At 35.3% G+C, this 27,665-nt stretch overlaps 1 protein-coding gene across 2 annotated transcripts in view; it reads right to left on the bottom strand.

Annotated features, from left to right (window-relative positions):
* Window positions 1-27,665, bottom strand: part of LOC145283630 (uncharacterized) — a 107,823-nt gene that overhangs the window by 78,959 nt on the left and 1,199 nt on the right. The window contains exons 1-7 of one of the 2 annotated variants that reach the window (XM_080132582.1): window positions 26,786-27,454; window positions 22,258-22,353; window positions 21,349-21,485; window positions 19,358-19,442; window positions 17,245-17,400; window positions 14,256-14,348; window positions 2,241-2,312 (exon numbers count right to left, since the gene is read on the bottom strand). In XM_080132582.1, coding sequence (XP_079988708.1) covers window positions 2,241-2,312; window positions 14,256-14,348; window positions 17,245-17,400; window positions 19,358-19,442; window positions 21,349-21,485; window positions 22,258-22,353; window positions 26,786-26,974 — 828 coding nt within the window. In that variant the 5' untranslated portion in view covers window positions 26,975-27,454. Of the gene's footprint in view, window positions 1-2,240; window positions 2,313-14,255; window positions 14,349-17,244; window positions 17,401-19,357; window positions 19,443-21,348; window positions 21,486-22,257; window positions 22,354-26,785; window positions 27,455-27,665 lie in introns of those variants that run through there. The other variant, XM_080132583.1, reaches the window with a different exon arrangement.

Below are 27,665 nucleotides of genomic sequence, written 5' to 3'. Positions count from 1 at the left end.
ATTTAATGCATAAATTTGAAATAGCATTCGTCGTCAGCTTGTGATGCGTAAATTCTAAACAGAATCCTGTTTGGTCTGTCATGTTTTAATTTTAAATAATATTTCCGTCGATTTTAAATATCATTTTCGCCAGTCTGTCACATTTAAGTTTGAAATCACATTTTTATTGATAAGCGCACAGATCGAAAACATTTTTAAAGTATCTGTTTTAGTTTGTTTTATTGTATCGAATGAAAGGAATGGTTCATAACTGGAAAAAGGTTTCCGGCTATCGAAGATCGGATTTCTTTTCTTTTATTTTATATTAAAAGAGGATCATTAATTTTGATGAGAAATTCTTTTTTCTTGTTTCTCAAGTATCCTGTAGCCTTTTTAGATCATGTCTTATTCATAACCTTCGGATAGCTGGGCGCGTCTTCTCTAATTAACTGCGTCTCCTTCCCGAAGACGGGGCGTCAGGCAGTGATAGATATTAATTCCAGACAATCGATGGAAAGTTCCACGATACATACTATAGAAATAAAAGAAACTTAAAAGAAGATTTCCAAGTTTTATTGGAAATCAAAATCAATTTCTATAAAATCTAGAACTTATACGGTTTCTGAATTTTTGAGATAAGGATTTATGATTCGTATTATATAAATTTAATTATTCAAATATAAATTAAATTTATTGTTTAAATTATTCGGACTACTTATTGTTTAAATTATTCGGACTACTGTCCTCGTCTTCAGTGTTATTTCCGCAACGTTTCGGCCAATGAAACCTTCGACCTTCTTCAGGTGTATCTTATCGAAGTCGAATAATACTAGTACTAGGATTATACATCTAAAAAAAAAACAGGTTTAAGACTCCAAAAATTCATACGAGAATTATCTGTAAGAAACCGTTGCGTAGTGGATAAAGTACTAGGTAAAATTCAGTTGTTAGTTATATGGCTTCTGGAGGTTGAAGTTTCAATCCTTAGTACAGGCGACACTCAAAATGCTAGTTGCGAATTACTTAGGACTTCTACATAGTCATGCATGACGGACCGAGAGCATGCTACTCTCGTGGATTTAATAAAGAGTTCCGTTGGAAATTCCGTGCAGATTCCCGAGTTCGATAGAAAGATTCCCGAGTTAGATAAAACAGACCAAAAGTTGTGAAAATAACAGTCAAGATGAGAACAGTAGTCCGAATAATCCAAATAATATGAATGACTTAATAATAAACAGTTCTTTTTTTTTTTAAATTTCTTTTCCGCTCCAAACAAAATGTCTATTCCAGTTTGCGCGTTTAAAATACTTTAAAGATTGCTTCCTTTTCATTATTTACATGACTCAAACTTTTTTGCTGGACACATGGCTTAGCGGATATAAGCGTTCGTTAAAGTGAATTCTATACAGAAATCTACAACAGAAAAAGTGGGTAATAATTACTATTATCGACATAAATAATCCAAAAAGAAATATAGTTGGGAAATTAGTTAAAGTAATATATTCTTTTGGCTTGGTTTACTTATTTGCGAACTATAAAATCAGTATTTATCATGTAATTTTATATTTATATTTATCAATTATAAGCCTTTGAAGTTCACGTAAATATCGATTCTGGGCAAAGTAGCCATCTTGTTTAAAATAAAAAGTGACTAAACAAACATGGCTACTTTTCTCAAAATGTGTATTCACACAAACTGTAGAAGCTTATAACTTCTATTAAATAATAAATATTGTTTTAACGCAAATAAGTTACAAATAATTAGGTAAGCCAAAATAAATTGTTTCTGACCAATATAACAACTGTATTTCCTTTTAAAATTTATGACGGTAATAATAATACGGGACACTTTGTCGATCATCTCATCAGTATAAGGTATGATCATAAATGGGGTTCACACTGGACCACAGAACCCTAGATAATATCTATCTAAACAATCTTTAGACTATGTCCGAATTAAAGGGGGTCATCACAGGCAAAACGAGGGCTGCACAAAAAGAGAAGAGTGTCTCAGAGTAATTTCAAATTTGTATAGGATGTACTTATCGTTGGACGGCGATAAAACAAAGACTGTTGGACATTCCCAACTGAAAATTGGTGAACAGATCAGACACCGATTGAAAATTATCTGTACAAAATATTGTTGGAGTGCAGAAAAGCTTATAAATTATATTAACGATTTTATGGACGGCATTTTGGGGTGATTATATTGTACCCAAAATTCCGTTTTTTTTTAGCATTGTGTTGATTCTTTGACTTACCACTGGATGATCAATATTCGATTGACGAAAATTATTTCTCAACTTCTTGATGTTTTCTTTCTTCCTTTCACGCTGAAAAAGAAAAAAAAATGAATGCGAAAAGTTTTAATTTCGCCTCAAATACAACATTAATACCACGAAAATAAATCCCTATTTTGTAAACAAAGTACTCCCCTTGTTTAGAAAGGGGATGTTATCGCCACAAAACAAAAATTATATAGAGAATAAACTAGATGTGTGAATCAACAATGTTTTTTTATGATTATATATACATTTTTTTTTAATTTTTGAGTCCTTTGAGATGAGGCTTCATAATTGGTGTATTAGTTCTTTTGCGGACTGTTATCTTTATCTCCATTGTTGTTGTTGCATCACGTTTCGGCCAACTCATTCGCTGGCCTTCTTCAGGTGATTAATTCCGACGGGACAGAAATGCTGAGTCTGATAACTGCATCCCCAGTAATTACTGCCTTCCATAGTTGTTGCTGTCTCACTACGTTTTGGCTAAGTAATCCTCTGGCATGCTTGTGTAGGATTGAAACCGCTATCTTTAGACAATGCTCACCTGGAGCAGTAGAGATTCAACGCCTCTATCCTATGTGGCACTGGCCTCGAAGGGGGATCAAGGTCGGATTTTATAGTCAAATAAATAAAAATCCAATTTTGTGTTCTTATCTGGTCTTCCATTATCAGGTCCATATTGTGTTTTGGAATCCTATTAGATGAGGCTTTATAATTTTTGCATTCATTCTTTTGCAAACTGTTATCACCTGAAGAAGGCCAGAGGATGAGTTGGCCGAAACAACAACAACAACAACAACAACAACAACAACAACAACAACAACAACAACAACAACAACAACAACAACAACAACAACAACAACAACAACAACAACAATAATAATAATAATAATAATAATAATAATAATAATAATAATAATAATAATAATAATAATAATAATAATAATAATAATAATAATAATAATGAAAATGAGCATAATAGTTCGCAAAAATGAATAAACAATATTTTGGTCGAACTGAACAATATGAAAATATGAAAGCAATCTGAAAGTAAAAACCGACTTTTTGTTGAAAGTCATTGTCACATTAGTTTTTGTATATGGAAGTAGCACTTGGACTTTCACCCCCCCCCAAAAAAAAACTGGGAAAATGACGATGTGTACACCAGAATACTAAGAGTTGTTATAAACATCTAGAAGCAGAACCATACAAAAGAGCAACTATATGGACACTTTTATTTTGCAGATCTCGGCCTTGATCAGAGAGAACAACCAAATTTTTACTGATCACTGTTAGACGGGGGATATGGATGAAATCATCAGCAATATTTTTTTGGTGGATGTCAAAACGGGGGTGTAGTTCAGTGGTACAAAACCTACGTTACGCATCTAGCAAACGACTCAATATACACTTATGAAGACCCAACTGGTGTGACAGAGGAGAGAAAAAGATGGCGTGAGTGAGTCAGGAGGATGCATGACACTATCACGGCTAGATGATGATGATGATGATGATGATGATGATGATGATGATGAAAGTAATGGATATCTGCGTTGACTATTAGATTGAGTATCTAAGTTCAAATTTCATTGAATCTGTTATATTCAAGTACTCACTAATACAGTAGGAAAAGGTATTAAACCTTAATTTAACACACCCTTTGTAAGTAAAACACAGTGAATCGTTTACAACAGGTGTCGCATTACGGTATTAAATAACCTCCAAAAAGGTTTATATGTCATGCAATAGACAAACCAAACAGTCTATTGAAAAGGTGAAATCAGCATTAAAAATGTAATATACTAAAGAATGCACCATTTATCAAGGCTCTAAAATAAGGATTAGAGAGATTGTCAATTGAATATAGAATTACAATACTATAGACTGTTTTCAATCGAGAAACAGAACCGCCGGAAGGGATTGACTAGGAAGTGAATGACAAAAAAGAACGAACGGATCTCGAGGCGAAAGTAAATATATTTTGAGTGACAGAAACTAGCGAAGAATGGCCGCGATGAGAGACTTAAAAGTGAATTTTAGCTGAGATCGTGAATTTGAGAAATGGGGAGGCTTAGCTCAGATGTCGAGACAAACGACGAGATCCCAACGACACACCCACATACACACTACTTCCTGACAAATCATATGCAATGTCTATGTATGTGTGTTTTTATTATGCATTTAATTGTGAACTGTGGTTAAGGCGCTCCGCCATCGACTACATTAGAATCCCGACACGGCCAATGAGATGAGAACGACAACAACAACGATGATGATGATGATGATGATGATGATGATGATGATGATGATGTAGCATGCGTTTGGAGTAAGACCGTTGCGAGCATAGCTCTACAGAACAAAACTATAAAAGGATTGGAAACAATGGTTGGAAATGCAATAATTGATTACTTGAAAGTATGGATCATTTTTAGAAATAAATCTAATTCCTGTTTCTTACAGCCTCCTTATGGTAGAAAATACGTTTCCCGTTTCTCTCCATTCTATCAATATTTCCATGAAAGTTCTCGATTGGGCTTAAAATTCTGGTTCCTACTTATAAGACATTCACATGAAGAACTCATATTTTTACCACAAAAAAAAAAAAACAAAAGCAAAAAAGAAAACAGCCCTTCCGTCATCCTCCGTTTACGTAGCGTCATGCGAAATTCCCACGAACAGACTTTCTTGACAAAGGTTTCCCCTCTGTGGAAAACATTCTACCATGTACATTTCAATTCTTCTGATGTGAATCATTTCAAAAGAATCAAACTGGTTTCTTTTCTTACTGTTTGCTCGACCGTACCAACATGAAAAAAAATTAAATGTGATGTGAACAAATATCTTGCTACACAATTCTCACTTAGGATACTTTCTATAAATGTAAACCCTAATCACAATAGACCCTTACATTTCAGTGTCAACATGCCTTGTTTAGGGTGAATGAAAGTAAAAAAGATACACATTTCTCTTGTTTTATTAAAATCTATTATTATTTTTTATATTTTTTTCTAAAAAAACAAAACCGAAATGTATATACCCTGTGTCTAAGTGAAATCAAATCTTTCCAGTTGTCTTCATCCAATTTCTTTTTTATGATAACTGGCTTGATATATATATATATATATATATATATATATATATATATATATTATATATATATATATAACACCACCTGGTACTAGATATTTCTTGATTATAAGAGGCTGTGCTTTTCCTTAGAATTTAACAATGTAAACTCAAGTAGTAGTAGTAGTAGTAGTAGTAGTAGTAGTAGTGCAACGTAGAAGTGCGTCAATCTTCTTTAAGGACACCCAACAGACATATATAATTTGACCCTTTATTTATTTCCTCATTACGTTAAAAATATTTAATGTACTTCAAATAGTTATGCGTGACGCTACTTTATGGCTATGTGAAGAAAACTCATTTATAACTCGTCAAGATGCCACGTATTAAAAAAGAGTCTTAAAATCCGGACTTTCTTGGAATCTTCACGCAATTGATCATCTAGTCATTTCAGGCAGCATTTTCTCCAATATCGTAAAACATAAGAAAGCAAAAGGAGTTAACGTTGTTTTACGTTTATTGCTTACAATTACATCCATTTAACACGAGTTCCCGCCAAAAGGGCTGCTATCTCCTTTCTCTTCAGTATTTTTTAATGCATAGACACACTTTGATAAACTAAATGACATTGTTACCTCATTGTTTTTTATTAATCATTTCTTACCGTAGACACATGTCTGTATTATTAATAATAGTACTAAACGAATATCGCAGACCCACGTATGTTGCAGATTAGCACATCCGGGGTATTGCCCAACTATCTGAGCCAGATTATTATTATTATTATTATTATTATTATTATTATTATTATTATTATTATTATTATCATGTTGATTGAATTAGATTTGTTTTAAAGAGAAAAATACAATTCAGGACACATATGGTTAGATACCGTTTTAGGAATTTAACTTAACTAGATTCTATAAATAATTACAAGAAGGAATTTTAGATAATAACACATATCTTTTAATAGAAAAGAATGTAGTGAATATAAACAAAATAAATTTTCAAATCTAGGTATAAAAGCAATAAAATTGAGCCAGAGTAAACGAGACTGATAGGTTTTTATGCAGCCAAATGACGTAAGCACAAAGAATTAATTTGATTATATAGAGGCAGAGTTAGGCATTAGTCGTGGAGTCTTGATCGAACGAGTTGGAATAAGTAGACTGGACATGCAAGTTTTCAGCTGGTTGGCGATCGTTCGGGTATGGAAGCATTCAGGTTGGAAAGACAATAATATGTAATCCCTGAAAAATGAATGGCGTACAACCACAGAGCAAATAAGTCGCAACAGGAATAAATGTAATGTGGAAAAAAAAATTTGGTTGTCTGAGTTGTTTGGGTAGAAAATGACTTACATTTTCAGAAACGCTTTTAGAACAATACACCGACGGTTCCGACCAAAACGGTATGTCCTTCTCTTGTCTGGGCAAGCAGACGATGGTCACGTTTGTTGAACTATTGTTGAAGGTATCTATATCTGGTTAATATCTCTTCTCTCTCTTCAGTAGTCCGTCGCTGACGACGATGACGTTGCACCATGCCTAACAGTCCCAGATAGATTACGCCTGATGGACTCGCTGGTGACTGTGGAGTCCAATTCGTGAATTGCATACACGGCCGCAGGCAGCACAAGGGAAGATGCCGTCTGCCCGCTGCGCCGCGTGCCTTTGGTGTCTTCTTCGCTCTGCTCGGTCCTTATAGGTGGAGGTGAAAGTTTCCAAGCCCTCTTGGCAGATGTTTCGCCATTTTCTCCGATCAGCAGCAGCATGTTCGATGGCGTTGGATTCTATGCCACACTTTTTCAATGATGTTTTCAGTTGGTCCTTGAAACGTTTACGTGGACCCCCAGGGTTGCGTCTGCCCTCTGCAAGTTCCCCGTAGAGGACCTTGCGTGGGAGCCTTTCTGCTGGCATCCGGATGGTGTGACCAAGCCACCTAAGTTGTCTATTAGTTAGAATTATTTCAAGTGGGTCCATTTGAGTGCGCCTGCGTATCTCATTGTGTGGCACCCTGTGCCACCATTTTAAACCTAGTATACGCTGTAAGCAGTTGGTATGAAATGCTTCTAGCTTTTTCAGGTGGCGTCTATAAGGCACCCATGACTCGCTGCCATACAAGAGGATGGAGAGACAGATTGCTCTATAGACAGAAACCTTGGTGGTGGTGGTGAGGTTACGGTTCATAAAAATTCTGTGCGAGAGTCTACCAAAGGCTGCAGCAGCCAAACCAATGCGCCGTTGGACCTCACTTGTTAGGTCACAGGAGTCAGTGAGCACTGAGCCAAGATAAGTAAACTCTTGAGTGTTTTTCAGTGGCTGTTGGTTGATTGTGAACATTGGTGGTTCCTGACGGTGTTCATATATGTTAAGTGCCTCTGTTTTGTTGATGTTGATGGCTAGACCAGCTCGGGAGTAAATGTTGGAGATAGTGTTGATGGTGCGCTGAAGACCCTCTTCAGATGAGCTCACCAGAGCTGTGTCGTCAGCGTATTGCAATTCATGGATTGCTTCTTCTGTCATACGTGATCTGGCATGGAGGCGACGCAGATTGAAGAGGTTGCCATCCAGCCGGTATGAGAGGCGGATCCCATCAGCAGGATGGATTTGCTGTTTGGCAACATTGGAAACCGCAGCAAGAAAAAGATTAAACAAGATGGGCGCAATGACGCATCCCTGCTTCACACCCGATTCTACCAGGAAGGGCTCAGATTTTAGTCCTGAGCTGGAGACGCGAGCCATAGATCCATTATGGAAAGCCTTCAGGACACCCAGGAATATTGGTGGGCAGCCAAATTTGACGAGTACCTCCCAGAGCAAAGGACGGTTCACAGTGTCAAAGGCCTTGGCGAGATCTACAAAAACCATATATAGATTTTGGTGTTGCTCGACGCTTTTCTCCTGGAGCTGTCTTGCAACAAAAACCATGTCAATCGTGCTGCGCTCCTGTCTGAAGCCACACTGCGATTCAGGTAAGACTTGATTGACAATGTGTTGGATGATACGAGACAGTAAAATTCTAGTGACAACTTTCCCTGAGGTTGACAGGAGGGAAATGCCTCGACTATTGCCACAAATATTTCTGTCACCTTTATTTTTATATATGCTGATGATATCTGCATCCTTCCATTGTTGTGGGCAGCAGCCTGACTCCCAGACATCTTGGATGATGTTATGGAGACAAGTGGTAATGGCATCTCCGCCATGCTTAAGAAGCTCAGCTGGTATGCCATCAGGGCCAGTGGCTTTATTATTCTTGAGGTTGTTAACTGCACGGCTAACTTCATGGATAGTTGGTATTACATCCAGTTCTTGAATTACAGGAAGGTCAGGAAGATGGTCAAGAAGAGTAGGGTCGATAGGGTTCTGCCTGTTCAGTAAGTCTTGGTAGTGTTCAGCCCACCGATTGAGTATGGCAGTCTTCTCAGTATAGAGTATGGAGCCATCAGCACTACGGACTGGGCAGAGGCTATTGTTCTTTGGCCCATAGGCTGTCTTAAGGGCATTATAAAATTGATGTTGGTCCCCCATATCAGCTAGACCTTGGATCTCAGTTGCAAGATTGGTCCACCATTCATTTTGCATTCTTCGGGTTTCCTGTTGGACTTTTGACCGAAGCTCGGCTAGCTTGGCACGTGATGCTGGAGTTGGATTTGCAGTCACTGCTTGCTGTTGCCGATTTTTTTCTTCAATTAGTTGATGAATTCCATCAGACTGCTCGTCAAACCAGTCTCTATGTTTTCTTCTTGAGAATCCCAAAATGTCCTTGGCAGTATTGAGGAGGACTTCACAGATGCTTTCCCATTTTTCAGTTAAGAAAGCTGTTGTTATGGGATCTGCTGCAGGAGTTGGTAAGGTAAGACATTCAGACAGTTCGTTTTGTAGAGCAGCTCGTGTTGTAATGTTGTTGAGAGCTTTGAGGTCAAGATGTTTTCTGGGAGCTTGACGGCGAGCTGGAGGCCGGATCTTAAGAAGGAAAATAGAGCGGACAAGGCGATGATCTGTCCACCCATCTGCTCCCCTCATGGCTCTGGTGATTCTCAAATCTTTCATGTCATTACGTCTTACAATAACATAGTCAAGTAGGTGCCAAATTTTGGACCTAGGATGCATCCAGGTGGTCTTGAATTTGTTTTGGAGCTGGAACATGGTATTTGTGATGGACAGATTATGTTGGGAGCAGAATGTTAAAAGACGCAACCCATTATCGTTACATTTTCCAACTCCATGATGCCCTAGGACTCTCTCCCAAAGATGGTGACTGCTGCCCACTCTTGCATTGAAGTCCCCAAGGAGAATGATCTTATCTTCCTTGGGGATTGTCAGCATGATCTCATGGAGTTGGGCATAAAATTGGTCTTTCAATTCATCAGCTGAATCTAGGGTTGGTGCATACACATTGACTAGGGTAGCGTGACGTTTATTTGATAAGGGGATACGCCAAGTTATTAGCCTCTCATTGTGACCCGTTGGGCTCTGGGGAATGCTGTTGAGTAGCCTGGTCTTGATGGCAAAGGCAACTCCATGGATGCGAGGAGCACCCCTATCCAGGCCCTTCCAGAAGAAGGTGTATCCCTCTCCTGACTCGGTGAGGGAGCCCTCATCCGAGAATCGGGTTTCATTGTCGATGTTGTACTTCTTTAACTCATATGCAATTAGAGCTGTTCTCCGTTTAGATCTTGAGTTGTTGTCAAGGTCGAGAAGAGTACGCACATTCCAAGTGCCAATTATTAGCTTCTTAGTATTATTAGGACCGAGGTATGGGTTGCCACGACGAGGCTCGGCTACCTGTCCGTGGAGAGTGGAACAGACACTTGTTTGGGTCACCTTTTCTAGACTCCTCCCAATTCAGGGTGGGCGGTGTGGATCCTGAAAAGGGCCGCCCAGTCACCCTGGGAGCTGCCGAAGGAGGCTGCAGTTCCAGTCCCAGCCATCCAGCGACCATCACCCCGGGGCCGCCTCACGTGCAGGGTTGGAGCTAAGGGCTGCCAGCAACAACCTTGCCTGCCCCCACTACTCCTTCCCCATCGCCGGAGGACTTGTATTTGTAGATGGGAAAAAAATAGTGTGTGGGAAATAAAGAGTCGGCATGGGCAAAACTAGTGCAGTGATGATTTGAGTGAAAAGTGGGTGCACGCTCCACAGTCCACTATCTTGGCAGACCATCAGCGGTTCCAGTGGCAGGCAGAGACCATGACGACTGGACTGACAGGCTGCTGCAGGAGTGTGCCAAGAGTCCAGTTTGTCAGACTTTGCCTAATGTGTCACCCCAACACAGATTTTCTCGTTGGGGTTTACTCCCCTAGCTCAATGCCAACTAAGGATAACCCACTGGGCTGTGGGGCAGGGGTTGATGTGAGACCAGGGCGTGTCCACACGTCGGTGGGCCATGGACTCACATCTCTGGGGCCCCCTGCTGCTCCGAGGTCCCTTGCTGTTCAGCCTGGAGCCGCGAGGCAACCAGTTACCGTGTGTGGCCACGAGGAGGCACAGCAGAGGTCTTAGTGTTAGAGAGGCTGTGTACTGGCAGGGGAAGACTTACGCACTCGGCTTCCCTATTCGCACGGGGCTAGCCAGCGGTAGCACTGAAAGCGGGAAAGCACAAGCGAAGCATGCAACTTATACTAAGGAGCATGCAGAGCATGCGACCTATTGCTCAATAACCACACTAGACGCTTCATAACACCCTGTGTATATACATACACTCACACACTATCTGGTTATCTGGTTAATATATGTTAATACACACACACACACACACACACACGAAATGAAGACGCCTATACAACATGCATACGGTTTGGTAACTTCGTTTATACATACCACTCGCTATACACCCCTCTATGTCATACAGAACCTTAGTATACAACACGTACACAGAAAGTAATTCGATATTGTCTACACATGTGTAACTAGACAAATGACAGAATCCTGCCTAACTGAGCACACAGGAGGTTGAGGAGAGAAGCAAAGCGTAGGACACCCTCGCTTTTCGGAATCTTTTCTCTGATTAGCTCACTGTATTAATTAAAATTTGTGTTTATTTTTTTCACATTTCTTTCTAACCAACAAAATGTTTATAATAATTTACAGCATTTTAAAATAACAAGTTCCTAACGAATTGCCGACTTCTCTCACTCACTCCATCCTTGAGCCTATTTTGCCTATCCTCATTCGTTTTGCGTGCTATGCTAAGTTCGCTGATCCTAGTTTCTTGTTCAATTCTGTTCTTTTCGATTTCTATTCTAACTAATATTTTAGTCTTCTCAATTTCTTCCTCGTCATGGTTGCCATTTTTGCTGGCAGTTCTTCCAGCGTTTCCTCTCCGAACACCTCGTTATCTTCCATATGTTTGGTGATAATTCTAATTAATGCACCTTTCTTCACAGGTTGTTTTACTTCTAACCTTTTCCCTATTTTTATCAATTCGTCTTTCTTTAATTTACCAAGACTGTCTGGGGATGAGTCCCTTATAAAACTTTTTATACACGTCATCTTGCCTCGCGAATCGTTTAGAAATTTTATGTATGTGGTAACGAAATCATCCCAGACGAGCCTCCAAATATATTACGGGCTGGGAGAAGCAAAATTGGGATGGTCACTCCTGCTTAGAACCTTTGAAGAATAGCGCTTTGACCCTACGCTGCTCGTAACACAAAATAAAGATATAAAAAGGAGATGAATGCATCGGACACCTAGTGGCGACCTGAAACGACACGTTGTCTAAAATTCGTGAATGATCCTCGTTTGACCTTGAACAATTCAAAAGCAAAACCAAAATGACGCAACACACGGATAAGATATAATAGGGGGTTCATTTAACACATATTTTGAAATTTAATGCAACACCTCAATGGGCCGGCGTGAAATCGAGCAAGAATGACAAAAAAATAAACAACAGAAAAAAATAATAAAAAAATGAAGTAAAAAAAAAATGACATGAATATCGGCATAGAATGACAGTTCGGAAAAACATGGATGGAGACGGGACTGGGGTTAGGAGATGGAGTATTATATAGGGGTACTTATCTGCAGATAAACAAAATAACATGGCCAGTGTTGATTTTTTAAAAATAAAAGTCTGTAAATATGACCATGTCGTCATATGTCAGCCTTTCTTCAATTTTGTGGCGTTGTTTTCGTCGACCTGAGGACTTTACGCGCTGTGCATCATTTTATATCGTTCCAAGTAGACAACATTTTATTCGAGGATTTCTTGTGGATTTTAGGCGATTTGGAATTTAATTTCCTCATCCAGTTTAAAACATGTGGTGTCTGTTCATTTCTCTTTAATCGTCCTCGTGTAGAGGGTTGAGGTATCTACCTCCCGGTTCGATGGTAGTTGTTCTATTATAGATTTTTGGGATGACCAATCGATTAATTTCGCATCTCGTCTCGCTGCTATTTCAATAAAAAAAAGAAGTGTTTTTTGATTTCTCCCGCTTGGATATTTTCTTCTTCATTTTCTTTTTGGTTTAGCCAACCAGCGCTCTTCTTACGCCAGCGGTTTCGGCTGCTACTTCCTGTCACGCGTCGGTCTCACACAGATAGAAAAGGATGAGGGGAAAGGCATTGAATGGAGTGGCGGGCTCTCGTTGCCAGCGATACTGCGTGTGAGAGAGGGGGTTGAATCTGGCTTTACATTACATATGAAGGAGGAGGAGGAAGAAAGGAAGTTCGCTATTCGCATTGATATTTGTTCATTTATTTATTATTATTTTCTTTCATTATTTTATTATTTTCTCTTATTTTTTTCTTTTCTAAATCTATTGCCTTTTAAGTTAACACTTCTTTTGACAATATTTCTTTTTTTATTTTTTATTTCGTTTAATTCTCCCATCTCTACCGAAATCATTACAACACTAACAAGTCTACTATGCAGCGCTGCTCAACATTTTTTGGTATTATGTTCCGTTCGTTTACTAATTTTAAATATGCAAAAAACTAGAGATCCATTCTCCTTCAGCGAATGGGAGATCGAAATATTTTTCATATCAAATGGAGTGCCTAAATTCTCTTGGTATGTTCATCTTTACATCTGCAGTCAGTTTTACAGCATTCATTGGAGGGAGCTAAGAACGAAGCATCCATTAATTTCTATTTCAAGGCTAGCCCAGTGATTTTTCTCCGAGTCTCGCTCGATTGATTCCTGTAATTCTTAAAAATGCTTTTCTTCACACATTACTTAACTAACAAATGCTTATATTTCTATTTTTCATTCCAATCTTGAAGTTGTCAAAACAATCGCAGTCATATGCCAAACACGGCCTCTACATTTGATTACCATCTAGATTTTAATTCTTATTAAGTATTCTGCTTCGATCTCCCCAGGTAATCTTGATACCGTTATATAGGGTCCAGAAAAGAGAGTAAAAATGTTTTAATTCTATTAGCATCTAGCATTGTAGCCCGGCGTTGCCCGGTCGTACAATATGTTTAAATATGATATTTTGATTTACGCAAATTTCATATTTATTATCACAGAGTCAATTATTTCATATTATATTGTACCCAATACATAGTCACAAATTAAAAAAACCCCTATGATTTGAGTACTATCAGCCAGAATCGAAACTAAAATTAAACTAATTTAGTTTCGGTTTCGATTTAAACAACAAAACATAGTTTCATGATTTAAACTATGTCTACATGTTAAGCAAAGACTGAAGTTTATCTGTACTCAATATGATTTGAATGTGGAAAGGAGTTTGAATTTTATTAAAGACAAGCTGATTTTTATGACAATAATATTTTTGATAGACAAGATGCAAGCAAGGGCGAGCGAACGGCCCACAGAGTTTATATATATATATATATATATATATATATATATATATATATATATATATATATATATATATATTATTATGTTTTTTTTTTACAAAATAATATCCTTTCTAAAAAATAAAAATTAACAGAAATTTACCTTTAGTTTGTTATTCAGACATCTTTCTTTATCAAAGCCAAGATCATCGAGATCAGAGGATGTTTTATCGAAGAGCTTATCTCTTTTCAGCGCCTGCAGATAAAGTAAAAGTCGTTAAGCAAACCTTCCTGATGATGTCCCGAAGCGTTCTCATTATTCAAGTATTTTATTTTTACCTACCGATGGGTGTATAACTCATTATGCACTTGTGTCGTCATTGTTAACCAAAATTGTGTTTGCTTATAAAACAACTCCGACGCTGATGTTTATAAAAGTAGGTCTATTCAAAAAGTAGAGACACTCACATAAAACACACACACACACACACACACACACACACACACACACACACACACACACACACACACACACACACACACACATATATATATATAGAGAGAGAGATAGAGAGATAGAGATAGAGAGATAAATATATAGATAGATAGATAGAGAGAGAGAGAGAGAGAGAGAGAGAGAGAGAGTGTGTGTGTGTATGTGTGGATGTATGTGTGTGTGTTAGAGAGAAAGACTAAACTACATTTTATATATTTCCTACTGAATTGAAACAGTTTCAACTATTTATGTGTCAAACAAGCTACTCTTATGTGGTTAGTAGACAATTTTAAACCATTGGGTTACCCATCAAGATGTTTGAATAAAAAAATCCATATTAAAAAAAAACAATTAAGTATAAAAAGTGAAAACCAACAACATCCAAAATTAGTTCTTTTCGCGCGTTATATATGCCTTTACCTTTCTTTTTACCTAATTCTCTCTTTTCCTCTCTAAATTCAGATTAGATTTGATTATATTCCATTTTGTTTATAATGGACTATTTCTATATTTTGTCCTTTTTATAACCGTTGATTACTAATAACACACACACACACACACACACACACACACACACACACACACACACACACACACACACACACACACACACACACACACACACACAGCACTTTCAAAATTATATACGAACAAACCTCAGGAGTCTCTTTCACAAAATCTTATCAGGAGTTAATCGTTGAATATCAAAAGATGCAAAAAAAGGAGCAAAGTAATGTTATTTATGAATTTAATTGCCACTGCGCTGATGGCTGTGTGGATCGAACCTCCTTGAACTTGCAGACACGTATAAAGCAACATATACCAGCAAAATTTAGATTAGTGAAACCACGTCGTTTTCGTTCTTCTTCTGCTTTGTAATCTGCCATTGGCCAACATCTAATTGATAATCCAGCTTGTGCAAATGCCTACAAAATGGATTGTTTCAGAATATTGCACCGAGCTGACTCTCAAAATCATTTAAAGATTTTGGAGTTAGTTTCAATTCTTTCACGCAAGCCGTTGATTTGCCGACAGAAATAATTCCTTAAATCATTAGACTGGCTTGGAGATATATCTTACATACGTCGATTCGGTGACAACACAGCAGACGGGGTTCAGATTAGAAGCCCCCTGAGTGCTGCATTAGCAGATATTTTTGTAGGATTCTATGAGTCAATACTGTTTAGTAATATATTGAAGCCCTCAATATATTTTAGACACGTCGATGACACTTTTGCAGCTTTTACTTCCGAGAGAGAAGCAACATTTTTCTTCGATAATCTCTATTCTCCCCACACAGCATTATCATTTACTGTGAGGAAAGAGAATTAAAGTTGCTTATCTTTCCTAGATGTCTTCATTGAATAGTAGGAATTCTTTTCTTACTACAGTTTACAGCAAACCGACTTTTACCGGTCTTTATATGGATTGGTGCCCATTTATGCCTACCTCTAGAAAAATAGTGCTAATTAAGACATTAGTGTATAGAATCCTTAGAATGCGTTCTTCCAACAAACTCGAACACGAATTGAATACAGTCAAAAACATTTTCATTCGTAATGGTTATCGTGAGAATTTGATTAATTATACTATTAATAATCAAGTGGAAAATACAATCCGCCTATAGTCCTGGGTCCATCCAAATGTCGTGTTTATTTAAAACTACCTTGGATTGAAGTTACTGGTCAGTGGTTAGGCAGACGTATTATTAAATCTGTAACAAATTGTTTCCCGTCTGTGGTATCTGCAATCTCACTGGCCAGAAAGGACGGTTTGCACCACATCACGCAAAGTAATTTTATTTATGAATTTAATTGCCAGTGTGCTGCTGGCTATGTGAGTCGAACTTCCTTGAACTTGCAGACACGCATCAACCAGCATATACCGGCTGAAATTAGACTTTTCAGTTTAATGTGAAAAAGTTTCATTCAAAGGTAGTATTCATCACTTCGAGAACTATGGTACAGAATTTCACTGCGATTAGTGACAACTGCCCAAGCCATTAAAGATGATACAATAAGTGTATAGCTGAATTGATCGATAAGGCGGGAGTCACTTCAGTAGCGTCCGAAACACTGTTCACAATAATGCTCTGCAGACCTTGTACTCGTCACTTATCAAATTATGGTTACAATAAGATGGGGCAATCTGCAAATGTGAAAGCTGTGTGATTGGTTTCAAGACTAATTTTGAGTAAGCACGTCATTGTCCAAACTTTAGCCCCACTCACTAGATTTCTTTGCGTTCTACTTTAACGACAGTTATGCATGAAAAGCCAAGACTATCACAGAACTAAAAAAACAAAAACAAAAACAAAACGATCTGAAACGAGGTTAGAACCATATCTCGGTTGCTTTGCCATGAACAATTTTTTGCTGCGTCACAAGTAATGCACAGAGCTAAATGCATGTAATCTGGAACACATGCTCTAAAATACATACAGCGAATGAGTCTCAAAACTGTCATGTTTTGATGTGATGTTTTAAATATAATAAATCAGTCACTACCAAATTTTTATTTAATTTTTCCATGAAAATTAAGGAATGAAACTCAAAGAAATTTGGGTTCCGTTTTCTTTTCGGTCAATTTATAATAGATTACAATTATAAATGTGTTTCAATTGACAAAATAATATATTCATGACAATTATTCTTACGGCTTTTTCGTCTGCCATTTTTTTCTCGGTTGTTTGAGAGATTTCTTGCGAATCTTTTTCCATGTTTTTCATAAAGTCATCAACGGAAAAATTATCAGGTAGGTTCCCGTTTTCGGATTCTTCGATAAGCGACCTTTCCAATACTTTCATCATTATCTGAAAATCAAGAAAATAAAATGGAATAATATTGTTCAGATTTCTGAAGAGAGAATCTACGCGTTATTTTCCCTTATATTCGTTTACATAACCATAACGTTTCGATTGTTTAACGTTTTTTTCTTTTATACGTCGAGAGTTAGATTCTAGAAAGTCTGAAAAAAGATCACTCGTCCATATATTGTGTTTCATCTTCACAAAGAATCACCAGTGTGGCTATATACGACTTACTTGTAAAGTGTTTTTTTTTAGAGTCGGCAAAGTTTAAATTAAAATAAATTACAGAAAAAATATGTTTACTACACAAAACTACAAGTTTATTCCAAATATTAATTTTTGGCATTTGTAATTTAATTACTATTTCGGGCATTTAATCGGGCGGCTCGTGCATATGTAGCGTAATCTAAAGCTCCTATTTTTCACAGCAACGCATTAAACTTGGCTGTATTTCGGCAATAACGAGTCGAACGTTGTCTTCCAAATGGTCTGTTGTGTCTAGTTTATCAACATAGATATAGAACTTTACATCCTTCAAATATAATGGGGTTAATACGCACGAACGAGGTGTCTAGTAGACAGGTTTATTTCGTGAAATTATTCGTTTATTAAATGTTTCTCTTAGTAAATTGATCATGTAGCACGCTGTGCGGCATGTGGCTCTATCCTATTAAAACCACATGATGAATCGCAAAACCAAGCTGAATTCAAAATAACCGATAATTGCCAAATCTGTAATTAATGAAAATAGATTTGTCAATTTAAAGTGCGCCACCTATAAAAAAAAACACTCTATACTTGAGGCGATATTCGCCCAGAAAAGGTTGAGTCGGTTCCTCACGTAGAATACACCACGTCCTGAATAAACACAGATCATGCACGACGGTCAGTAGCGGTCAAGATATTGATAGTCCCAGCACCAACAGCGAACACCGTAGACATGTGAACCGGAGTATGGTTCGACGTTTACTTTGATGATGTTTCACCCACGCCTTCAGTTCGCCTCTCAGTAAATATTGGAATGATTCTGGAGCTATTGTTTCGTGGATGATCTCTCATGTGTTACAGCGCGCAGCCGAAACATCAAAATCTCTCTCTTTTCTATTTTTTTAAAAGGGATTGGTTGTGAAGGATGATCCTGCAGCACGCTCCGATTTGTGTATTGGAGACGAAATAGTGCCAACAGACCCGCAGAATTCGAGAATGGTAGTATCGATTAAACACTTCTAGACTTTTGCGATCCGCGGATCTCATCGGTAAGGTTTAGCATCCAAAGGTCAAACAAGCGTTTGAGAGATTCAGACTTTCGTGCCTATTGTGATCTCAACTGAGGACCGCTGGGGAATTCTGTAAATCCTTCTTGTGGCTATATACAATTTTTCCTCTGATTGCATGATTCGAACTCCTATCTCATCACTACAGATTGTCAAGATCCAACACGCTAATAAATGCATCTACAAATATATAATCATGCCAGTCTATAATCGTATTTTATGTGTACATATTTTGAATCTATTTTTATATATGTTCGTATCGATCTGTTATCGTATCCATAAATATATATTCATAATCTCTTCCTTTTTTGACGGACCATTTCTCAAAAACAAAACATACGTTACTAGTCTCTCTACTCTGTTGGCATTTCGATGGAAGGTGCTCGACTGAGCTAAAATCTCTGGCGTTTTATTGTAAGACATTCAAAATAAGAACTCGTCTTGTTACCACGCAGTTTAAAATTTGGTCGTTTTTAAAGACAATGTCAACAGATCCCTATTTTGAAGCATTCTTATAAGAATTCGAACTTGAGCCTAACAATCATTCCATTTCATTAACCATCATCATCAAGAATCACAAGTTCATAAGTAGTGACTCGATTTTAATAAAAAAAGTGTACAAACATTGCGCATTCACGTAAACCAAATAAAACTTTCAATGAATATGAAAAGAAAAGGAAAATTACTTTGTCTTTATCTGCATCTTGATCGTTTTCAATTTTATCCAAAACTTCTATGCCTTGTTTGATCACTTCTTCTAAGACTGCATCGCTGCCAATGAAATAAAAATGGTTTAAAAAAAAAAATCACATACGCGCGCGCGCACACACATGCACAAACACACGCACACACACATATAAACTGTAGGTTACACAGAAGCGTCCATGTTTCATCTTTTCAGAGAAATCAATAGGCTAAGTTCTTTCATCGCCTGACAATTTCCTCTGTGAATAAAATATAGGCACCTCTGTGTAGCTTAATTGCCATAATATATCTTTATACTACTACTACTACTACTACTACTACTACTACTACTACTACTACTACTGTATTAAGCACTGTTGAAGTAAATACTGAAAATTTCTACACAATATATTAACTAACCTGATAATATATGTGTATATACATGAGGTAATCACATACACACACACACAAGCACACACACACGCATACATATGTATACACGTAGAGTAGAATTCCTCATCTCTAACACATCAATGAATAAGTCTGGGGCCTCAAATGATTTTTATAAAGTACTAACGTTTAAATGGCATGTGTTAAAGTATGATTCCAACTGGAGTATTAGTATTAGTTTACAAATTGCAGTTATTTATGTGAAGCTAGTGTTGCATATTAAAAAAATGGAGACATATGCACTTTTTAGTGCTGATAAGCCGTTGCTTTCTCATCGGAAAATACAGTTCAAGCAAAGCAATAAATGTTATTCGCTCTCTGCTTCGTCGGAAACAATGATTAATCTATGTTATTCTGACTTTAAAGGCGTTCGTACAGACAGAAATGATGCTGAATGCCCAAGTCGGCCAAATTTAGCCAATCGTAAATTAAGGTTGCATAAGCTAACAAAGGAGTTATTATCAGAAGGCATGTATGAACATTTGTCGATGAGAAAACTGTGAGGAAAATGAGCGCTGCATTTACTCAAAGTCAAACAGAACTATAACTGACCTTGTTTCAGTTGACCTAAAAGGAATTGATATTGCATTATATTATTTGTTTTAGCATAAGCAGATCAAAATCACATTGGATTCTATTTTTTTGATACTCTGTAAATGTATCTTATGTAGTATCTGATTTTAGCTAGATACACAGACAGAATTAAGAATTTCATTTGGTAAGTTGTTACTTACTTTCCACGTAACAATCACTTTTAAAATGACGACTTTTATAGGTTTTTGGGTATGCTGAAAACGAATATCGCGTATATTTTTTGGTGTGCGCGTAACACAATGCCTATCACTTAAAACATAACGACTACAACTTGGACGTCTTCAAGTCCAACATAAACAAACTCTTGACAAACCGCCCCCTTAAGTAAGACACTCTATCAAAACCCCCAATACTAATGATTACTACAATACTATCATTGATTACTGTACACGCAATAACCCTTATCCCTGAGTGGCCTTCAGGCCTTGATAAGTGGTGACCCCCATGTAAAAAAAAATTACAATACTTAATATCCGGAAAACTATTAGTTTACGGAAAATATAAATGCGATATTCGTTTTCAGTATACCCGAAAACTTTTAAAAGTCGTCATTTTAAAGGTGATTGTTAATGTGGAAAATAAGTAAACGTTTACCTTTTATTTATATAATAAAGTAAAACATTTAAGGGAATGCTGCACGGTATGTGTGCTCCTCGTGTATCTGAATATAAATTTTCTCCTTATTTCGCCAAACAGTTGCATAGTAAGCAAATGATGATATCTTAAAATATAGATTTCATTGTTGACACTCCCCTTCTCTCTTAAAGTAACAAGTTGAGAAAGCAGCATTTCAAATGTCGCACCTCTGTATACACGCACTAAATTTATACACGTTTTTTTTTTAATTGGTGAAAGCGTTACGCAGTTTTTTAGCCAATTTAATCACTTTTCAAAAGATTTTGTTGCCGTTGAGTTATGAACAATTTTGGCATTCACACAGTACACGTACCTGTTTTTCTGCATTAAAACGTCCACCATGCCTCGCTTACTTCCGGTGGTGTTGTCTACTTCCGTTCTCTCTGTGACATTTATTTCATTAATCTTTTTTCTTACAATTGTTTTTTTCCGAACAGACTGAGCAGTAACCTAAAAAAAAAAAAAAGATTAAAAAAGAAAGGTAATAACTGTTTCAAGAAATGGTAACAAGCAAACGCTTTGAGTATTTTATAAACGAAAAAATAAACTTAAGTTTCCAGGGAAGTAAGTTCAACATATCTCAGACTAAGCACTGGCATAAGCCGACTTATCGCTGGATAATTCACACACACAAAAAAATAAAAATAAATAAAATAAAATAGATTCAACTAGATGAGAGTGGAACATAAACAAGGAACCCTAACTTAAATTGTGAAACAGAAAACGTAGACCATCAACTGTCTACCATGTAGCTGTTTCGGAGTTTTAAATACAGAAAAACTATTAAATTCATAGATCCCCAGTGGTAATAATGAAAATATAACTTCTCCAATAATCAATTCCTTTATTATTTCTATATATATATATATATATATATATATATATATATATATATATATATATATATATATATATATATATATATATATTTATTTATTTATTTATTAAGTAAATAAATAATAAGTGTAATAATACTATTAAAATAATTACTTTTAAGAACTATTCTGTGATAGGTTAGCATATAAAATTGTATACGAATAAAGATGCATGATAAGCTCAAGAGTCTTTGGTATCAGGCAGGCATATATCTATGCTGGGTTAGCTAATCACGTTACGACCTTCTTCATTTTAAACAATGTAGTAGTAGTAGTAGTAGTAGTAGTAGTAGTTAATTTCTTTTTAGAAAGAGAATGACAAAGACGATCAACAAAATAAGTCTTACTACTTGAGTTGGACGAACGAAAGTCCATTTCTGCATATTTGCTGGTCTGAACCGCAAAAAGAAAGACTCGACGTCGAAACGTTTCCGCAGATATTTCTGAAAAATAAATCAAATACGTCGTTAATAAATAAAATAGTAATTGTTTTGAATAAAAAACATTTAGAGAGATCGATGCAGATAGATATAGGCGCTTACAGAATACGCATATTTTAACATTCTTTTTCTTATTATCGGGGTCGCCACTTATCAAGGCCAATCGTCACTCGAGGATAAAAGTTAAAGAGACTGAATGTTTGCCAGTTCGAAGATGAGTAACACAATGAGAATGCCAAAATATATCAATAGTACAAACTGCGTTTATTTTCTCATGGGGCGGTCCATGACAAAAATGGTTGATACTGGATTTGAAGACGACCCATTTGTACTCATCAGAAAAGCAGCCCCGTAGCAACAGGGCATGTGGATTTACAACTTTTTAAAAAAAATCAACATGGCACTGGTGATGATAGTTGGGATTTGATGTGAACAGATACCAAAAATTAGATTCCTATATTGAACAGAAAATTGAGCATTTAATTTTAAAAATCGTGTGGAAAAATGTTGAGAAATCTTTCATTATCATACCATTTTACAAAACACTGACTTTTAAATTTCATTATTTTTTTAATAAAAAATCCAATTAAAATTGATATATTTATATGAAATACATTGAAAGAAAAATAAATAAATGAATTATAATTTTAATTATTGTTCACAACTAGCAAAATATCTAAACTTTTACTGCATTGATTAAACAAAAATTGTAAAAAAGCTAATTAGCAACTACGCCTTTTAAATTTCAAAATTCAAAAAGATATTTATATTAATTTATTTATTGCGGACTATTATTATCATCTTCATTAGTTGTTGTTTCACGACGTTTCGTCCAACTATTCCTCTGGCCTTCGTCAGGTGGTAACCGCGACGGATAGGAACTTCGAATTTCCTAACTGCATTCTCAGCAATCACTGCCATCCGTAGTTGTCGTCTCACCACGTTTTTGACCAAGTAAGCCTCTGGCCGTCTTTGGGTAGGATTGAAACCGCTATCTTCAGACAATTCTCATATGGAACCATAGAGATTCAACGTCTCTATCAACTGCGTCACGTGCCCCGAAGGGCGATCACGGTTGTATTTTTTGATCTTATAAATCCACGTTTAAATCAATTAATTTAAAATTGCTCTAAATGGCAGCTCTTCTAGTGGAATATGAAAATAGCAAAATTTGCATGCTTAATAATAGGCAGAATACATAATAGATACCAATATACTATTCTATTTTCCACAAAAAAAAGGAACATAATTGCCGGTGAATCTGTAGAATTAATTTTAGCTCCTTGTTAGGATAATAAATGTAGACTATGTGACTTGTTTGACAATTTTCTGTCTTGCACTTGACAATTCACCGAAAAACTTTTAATAGCTTCAATTTTTCAACTTTTAAAGTCATTTCTTAAAGCAAAGATAACGATTTTGAAAAAAATATTTCGTGTAGGTCTTTTCAAACCCCAACTATCATCATTGGGGTTTCAAAATCGACCTACCCTGTCGTAGCAATATGCTTGACAAGTGAGAAGTTCTTGCAAAGAAGCTCGGTTCGTGGAAAATAAGCCTGATACTAGGCATATTGAAGATTGAAACTCTTACATTGGGCTTATTTTTAAACAGATATTTGTCTTCCTTGCTTTGCTTTTATTAAAAATACGAAACCACGTTTACTCTAGACGTTTGGCATAAAGCACTTATTCTAAGTCAACGGGCTATAACTTTTGCCCGTTTATCAAGGGCTAAAACGTCTAGTGCATTTTATTACAGTATTTTCAATATTCTCAGAATGTTCTTCATCAGTAAACTTGCAATCTATCCATTTCATGAATCCTTATCTCTGAGTGCTTTTAAGCCTTGATAATTTTTGACTCATGACAAAATAAACGAATAAATAAATTTTATGAAAACTATTCAGTGTTTCTCTTACAATACAACCGCCTGATCTTTGTTTCATGATATAGATTGCAAATAGTTGTTGTATAGCATTTTTCTATATTGATAAAAAGTAGTATAATTTCCAATTTGACATTCATACAGTTTTTGAGGCTAAAATTGGTTTAGCTTAAGTCCAAATCCTGAATTTCTGGTCCGTTGACAAGATGAATGTGACACCCATTTTAACTTTTATTTGTCAACCGGATATAGAAATAATCAGCCAAAAACACAGGAAACAGAAAAAAAGCAAACCTTTGGCTCGGAACCAAGTGATTTTTATTCTATTTTGTACACTACGAGACCGAAGATTCGTATCAGGAAAAACAAAAAAACATAAAAATGAAAAAAAAAGAAAAAAATGAAAATAAAAAAGCTAATCTTTTAGAATGAATGAATTTTTTTTCCGTAAGAATTCTCATATTCATTTTAGATTCGTTTTGTTTTGAAAATATTTATTTTTTTAATTCTATTTTTTCAAAAGTTTCATTATTGTAGATAGGAATTTTAAAGTGAAATTATATTACTATGATATCATTTGGTCATTCAATTATTAATTGAACCATATAATTTTATATAAAACTGCAACTAAATTTTCATAAGTTATCGTTTTAATCTCTATTTATAAAATTTTTTGTGTAAATAGTTTCCAAGAATTTAATTTTTTAATAGATGAAAGAATTTTCGAGTCATACAACACTTTCTACTAGAGAGTGAAAATGCTTCAAACTTCGAAGAGTCACGAACTAATTCATTCATTGATAATAAAAGAACATGACATAGCTGATGTGTTTAAAAAGAAAGAAATGCATTATGGTGGATTTAATTTCGTAATTAAATTATTATTTTAAAATGGAATCAAAAATCGTTTAATTTTATGATATGACATTTTTTAATTCCAATAAATATTCTATTTAATAGTAAATATATACAAATATAAATTAAATGTGAAATTAACGTTGTCGCTAAGAAAACCTAAACAAAATTGTCCTACGATTATACAAGAATGTATTTGGGTCATCTGACGATCGTTTAAAGCGTGAAACTGCTCATCATGACGAATAAAGCAACAAGAACTTTATTGAATTATGATAATGCACTGTCTGAGAAGGCATCAAAGCACCTTATATAAAATGGCTTCATCATAAGTTTTTTAAACTGCTATTTGACATCAAGCGACCACAAATAATTTTTACTTTTTCTATAATACTTCAAGTCAGCTGCTGCGGGTACTATTACACTTACTACTATTACGCACTATCTTGAGTATAAAATTGAGTAAATAAGTCAAATGTATTGCACATCAAAAAACAACACTTTTTAAAAAGTGCTCAATACATAGCTAGAGTTTTTGCAAGTAAAATTATATAAACTTTAGAAAATGCCAACGCGGATCGATCTTCGTTTCGACGTTAACCATCTCGTCAGGAGTTCAATAGTCGAATTATTGAACCTTAATGAAACAGATTGATCCGCTTAAGACCTTTCTGATACTTATATAATTTTACTTCACACACAAGCACACACATATAAATACACATTTGCGACAATATATATATATATATATATATATATATATATATATATATATATATATATATATATACTAGATTATCCGTGACCCGATGGGCCAGTATGTTATATTATCTATGAAATGAATGTTTGAGCGTGACACTTGTGACGTAAAGAAAATAGTTTTTGTGACATAACAGAAACATTTCTATGAAAGTATATTAAAATGAAAAAAGAATATAGATAGATTTCTATGTGTCATTCTGTTTATAATTGTTTATTTTTGACAAAAAAAACTTACAGCCATTGAATTATAAGTGGTTTGCCATACTTATAGATAAATGTGTACTGAACAGATACTATAATACTTAAAGTTAAACTCATATTTTGATATATCTTTTAATTTAAACGCAAAAAACAACAATTGGGACGCTGAAAACGTACACAGTAAAACAATACCTTTTATTGATTCGTTGATTATTTATTTGTAACACAAATTAAAAAAACTATTTTCGATGTTATTTATTCATGTTAGTAGTGTAGAAGAAAATGTATGAATGTTGTTTAAGAAAGGTGTATTAAAATGGAGAATAAATTTAAAAAATGCAGGCGGTGGATAAATCGCCGTTGTAAAATGCTCTCATGGTTGTCAACGAGTTAAAGTAGATTTAAATAAAATAACTTAAACGTAATACGGAAATGAACGATGTAAAAAATGCAGAAAGTATTAACAATTGTTTATTTGGGTAATTTAAACGCGAAAAAAAAAAACAACAGGGACGCTGCAAACGCACGCAGTAAAACAATGCATTTTATTGTCGCGTTGATTATTTGTTTGTGTACGCATGCGAAACCGGAAGTCGTATAACGGATGTTGGGTTACAACACCCGTTACAAGGTCATTTGAATTTTATAATTATATAGATATATGTATATATATATATATATATATATAATGTGTGTGTGCACATATACGTATAATTGAAAGTTTTCTTACCCGTTTGACTTCCCAGTGTTTTGAGTAGAGATAGACAAGAGGAAAAGCTATAAGAATTCCCAAGAAAAGTCCAATGAAGAAGGATCCAATGAAGAGTGGTTTGTGTATCATGGGAGCCGGACGAACTATATAAGGAAGCGGTAAGCAGAACTCGTTTACAATCTTCTCCAATAAATCTTTGATAGCCATTTTCTAAAATCTTATGTTTTGAATTAATAAGACTTAAATAATAACTGTCTCGTATTTATTGGTTTCATTTATTTAGAGTGAAGTGTTATGATTATGTTATGCTCTTTTATTATTATTTTTAGATCCGAGCTTGAATTAGTTCGAGACACGTATGTGAATTGGTATATATTTTTTTATTTTCCAACCATAACATCAGATCAAATAACGCCCTGTCTGTAAGTAACTTGAAACTGCAGAACTCATTATATATATATATATATATATATATATATATATATATATATATATATATATATATATATATATATATATATGTATGTATGCGTGTGTGCGTGTGTGTGTGTGTGTTTACGTATGTATTTATAAGAATGTGTACATTTACAGTAAAATAAAATATAAATAATTAAATAATTTTTTTTTTAAATATCGAAATATTAAAATAAAACCTTTTTCCTTTAGTTTAATTATTTTTCTTCAAGTAAATACCTTTTCCCAAACTTATTTGGTTTAAAGATTTTTTTTAGAATATATATATATATATATATATATATATATATATATATATATATATATATATATATATATACTTGAAATTTTGAAAAAGTCAAAATGAACAAAAGCGGTTATAAAATAAATAATTTTAAAGTTTTAAAATTCTCTAAATCTTATTTTGATATATATTTCAAAAACA

Source organism: Euprymna scolopes, chromosome 8 (genome assembly GCF_053919585.1).
Source record: "Euprymna scolopes isolate OS-2025 chromosome 8, ASM5391958v1, whole genome shotgun sequence".
Taxonomy (NCBI): domain Eukaryota; kingdom Metazoa; phylum Mollusca; class Cephalopoda; order Sepiida; family Sepiolidae; genus Euprymna; species Euprymna scolopes.
Note: the sequence above shows the minus strand (reverse complement) of the source record. Positions and strands in the feature narration are given on the sequence as shown.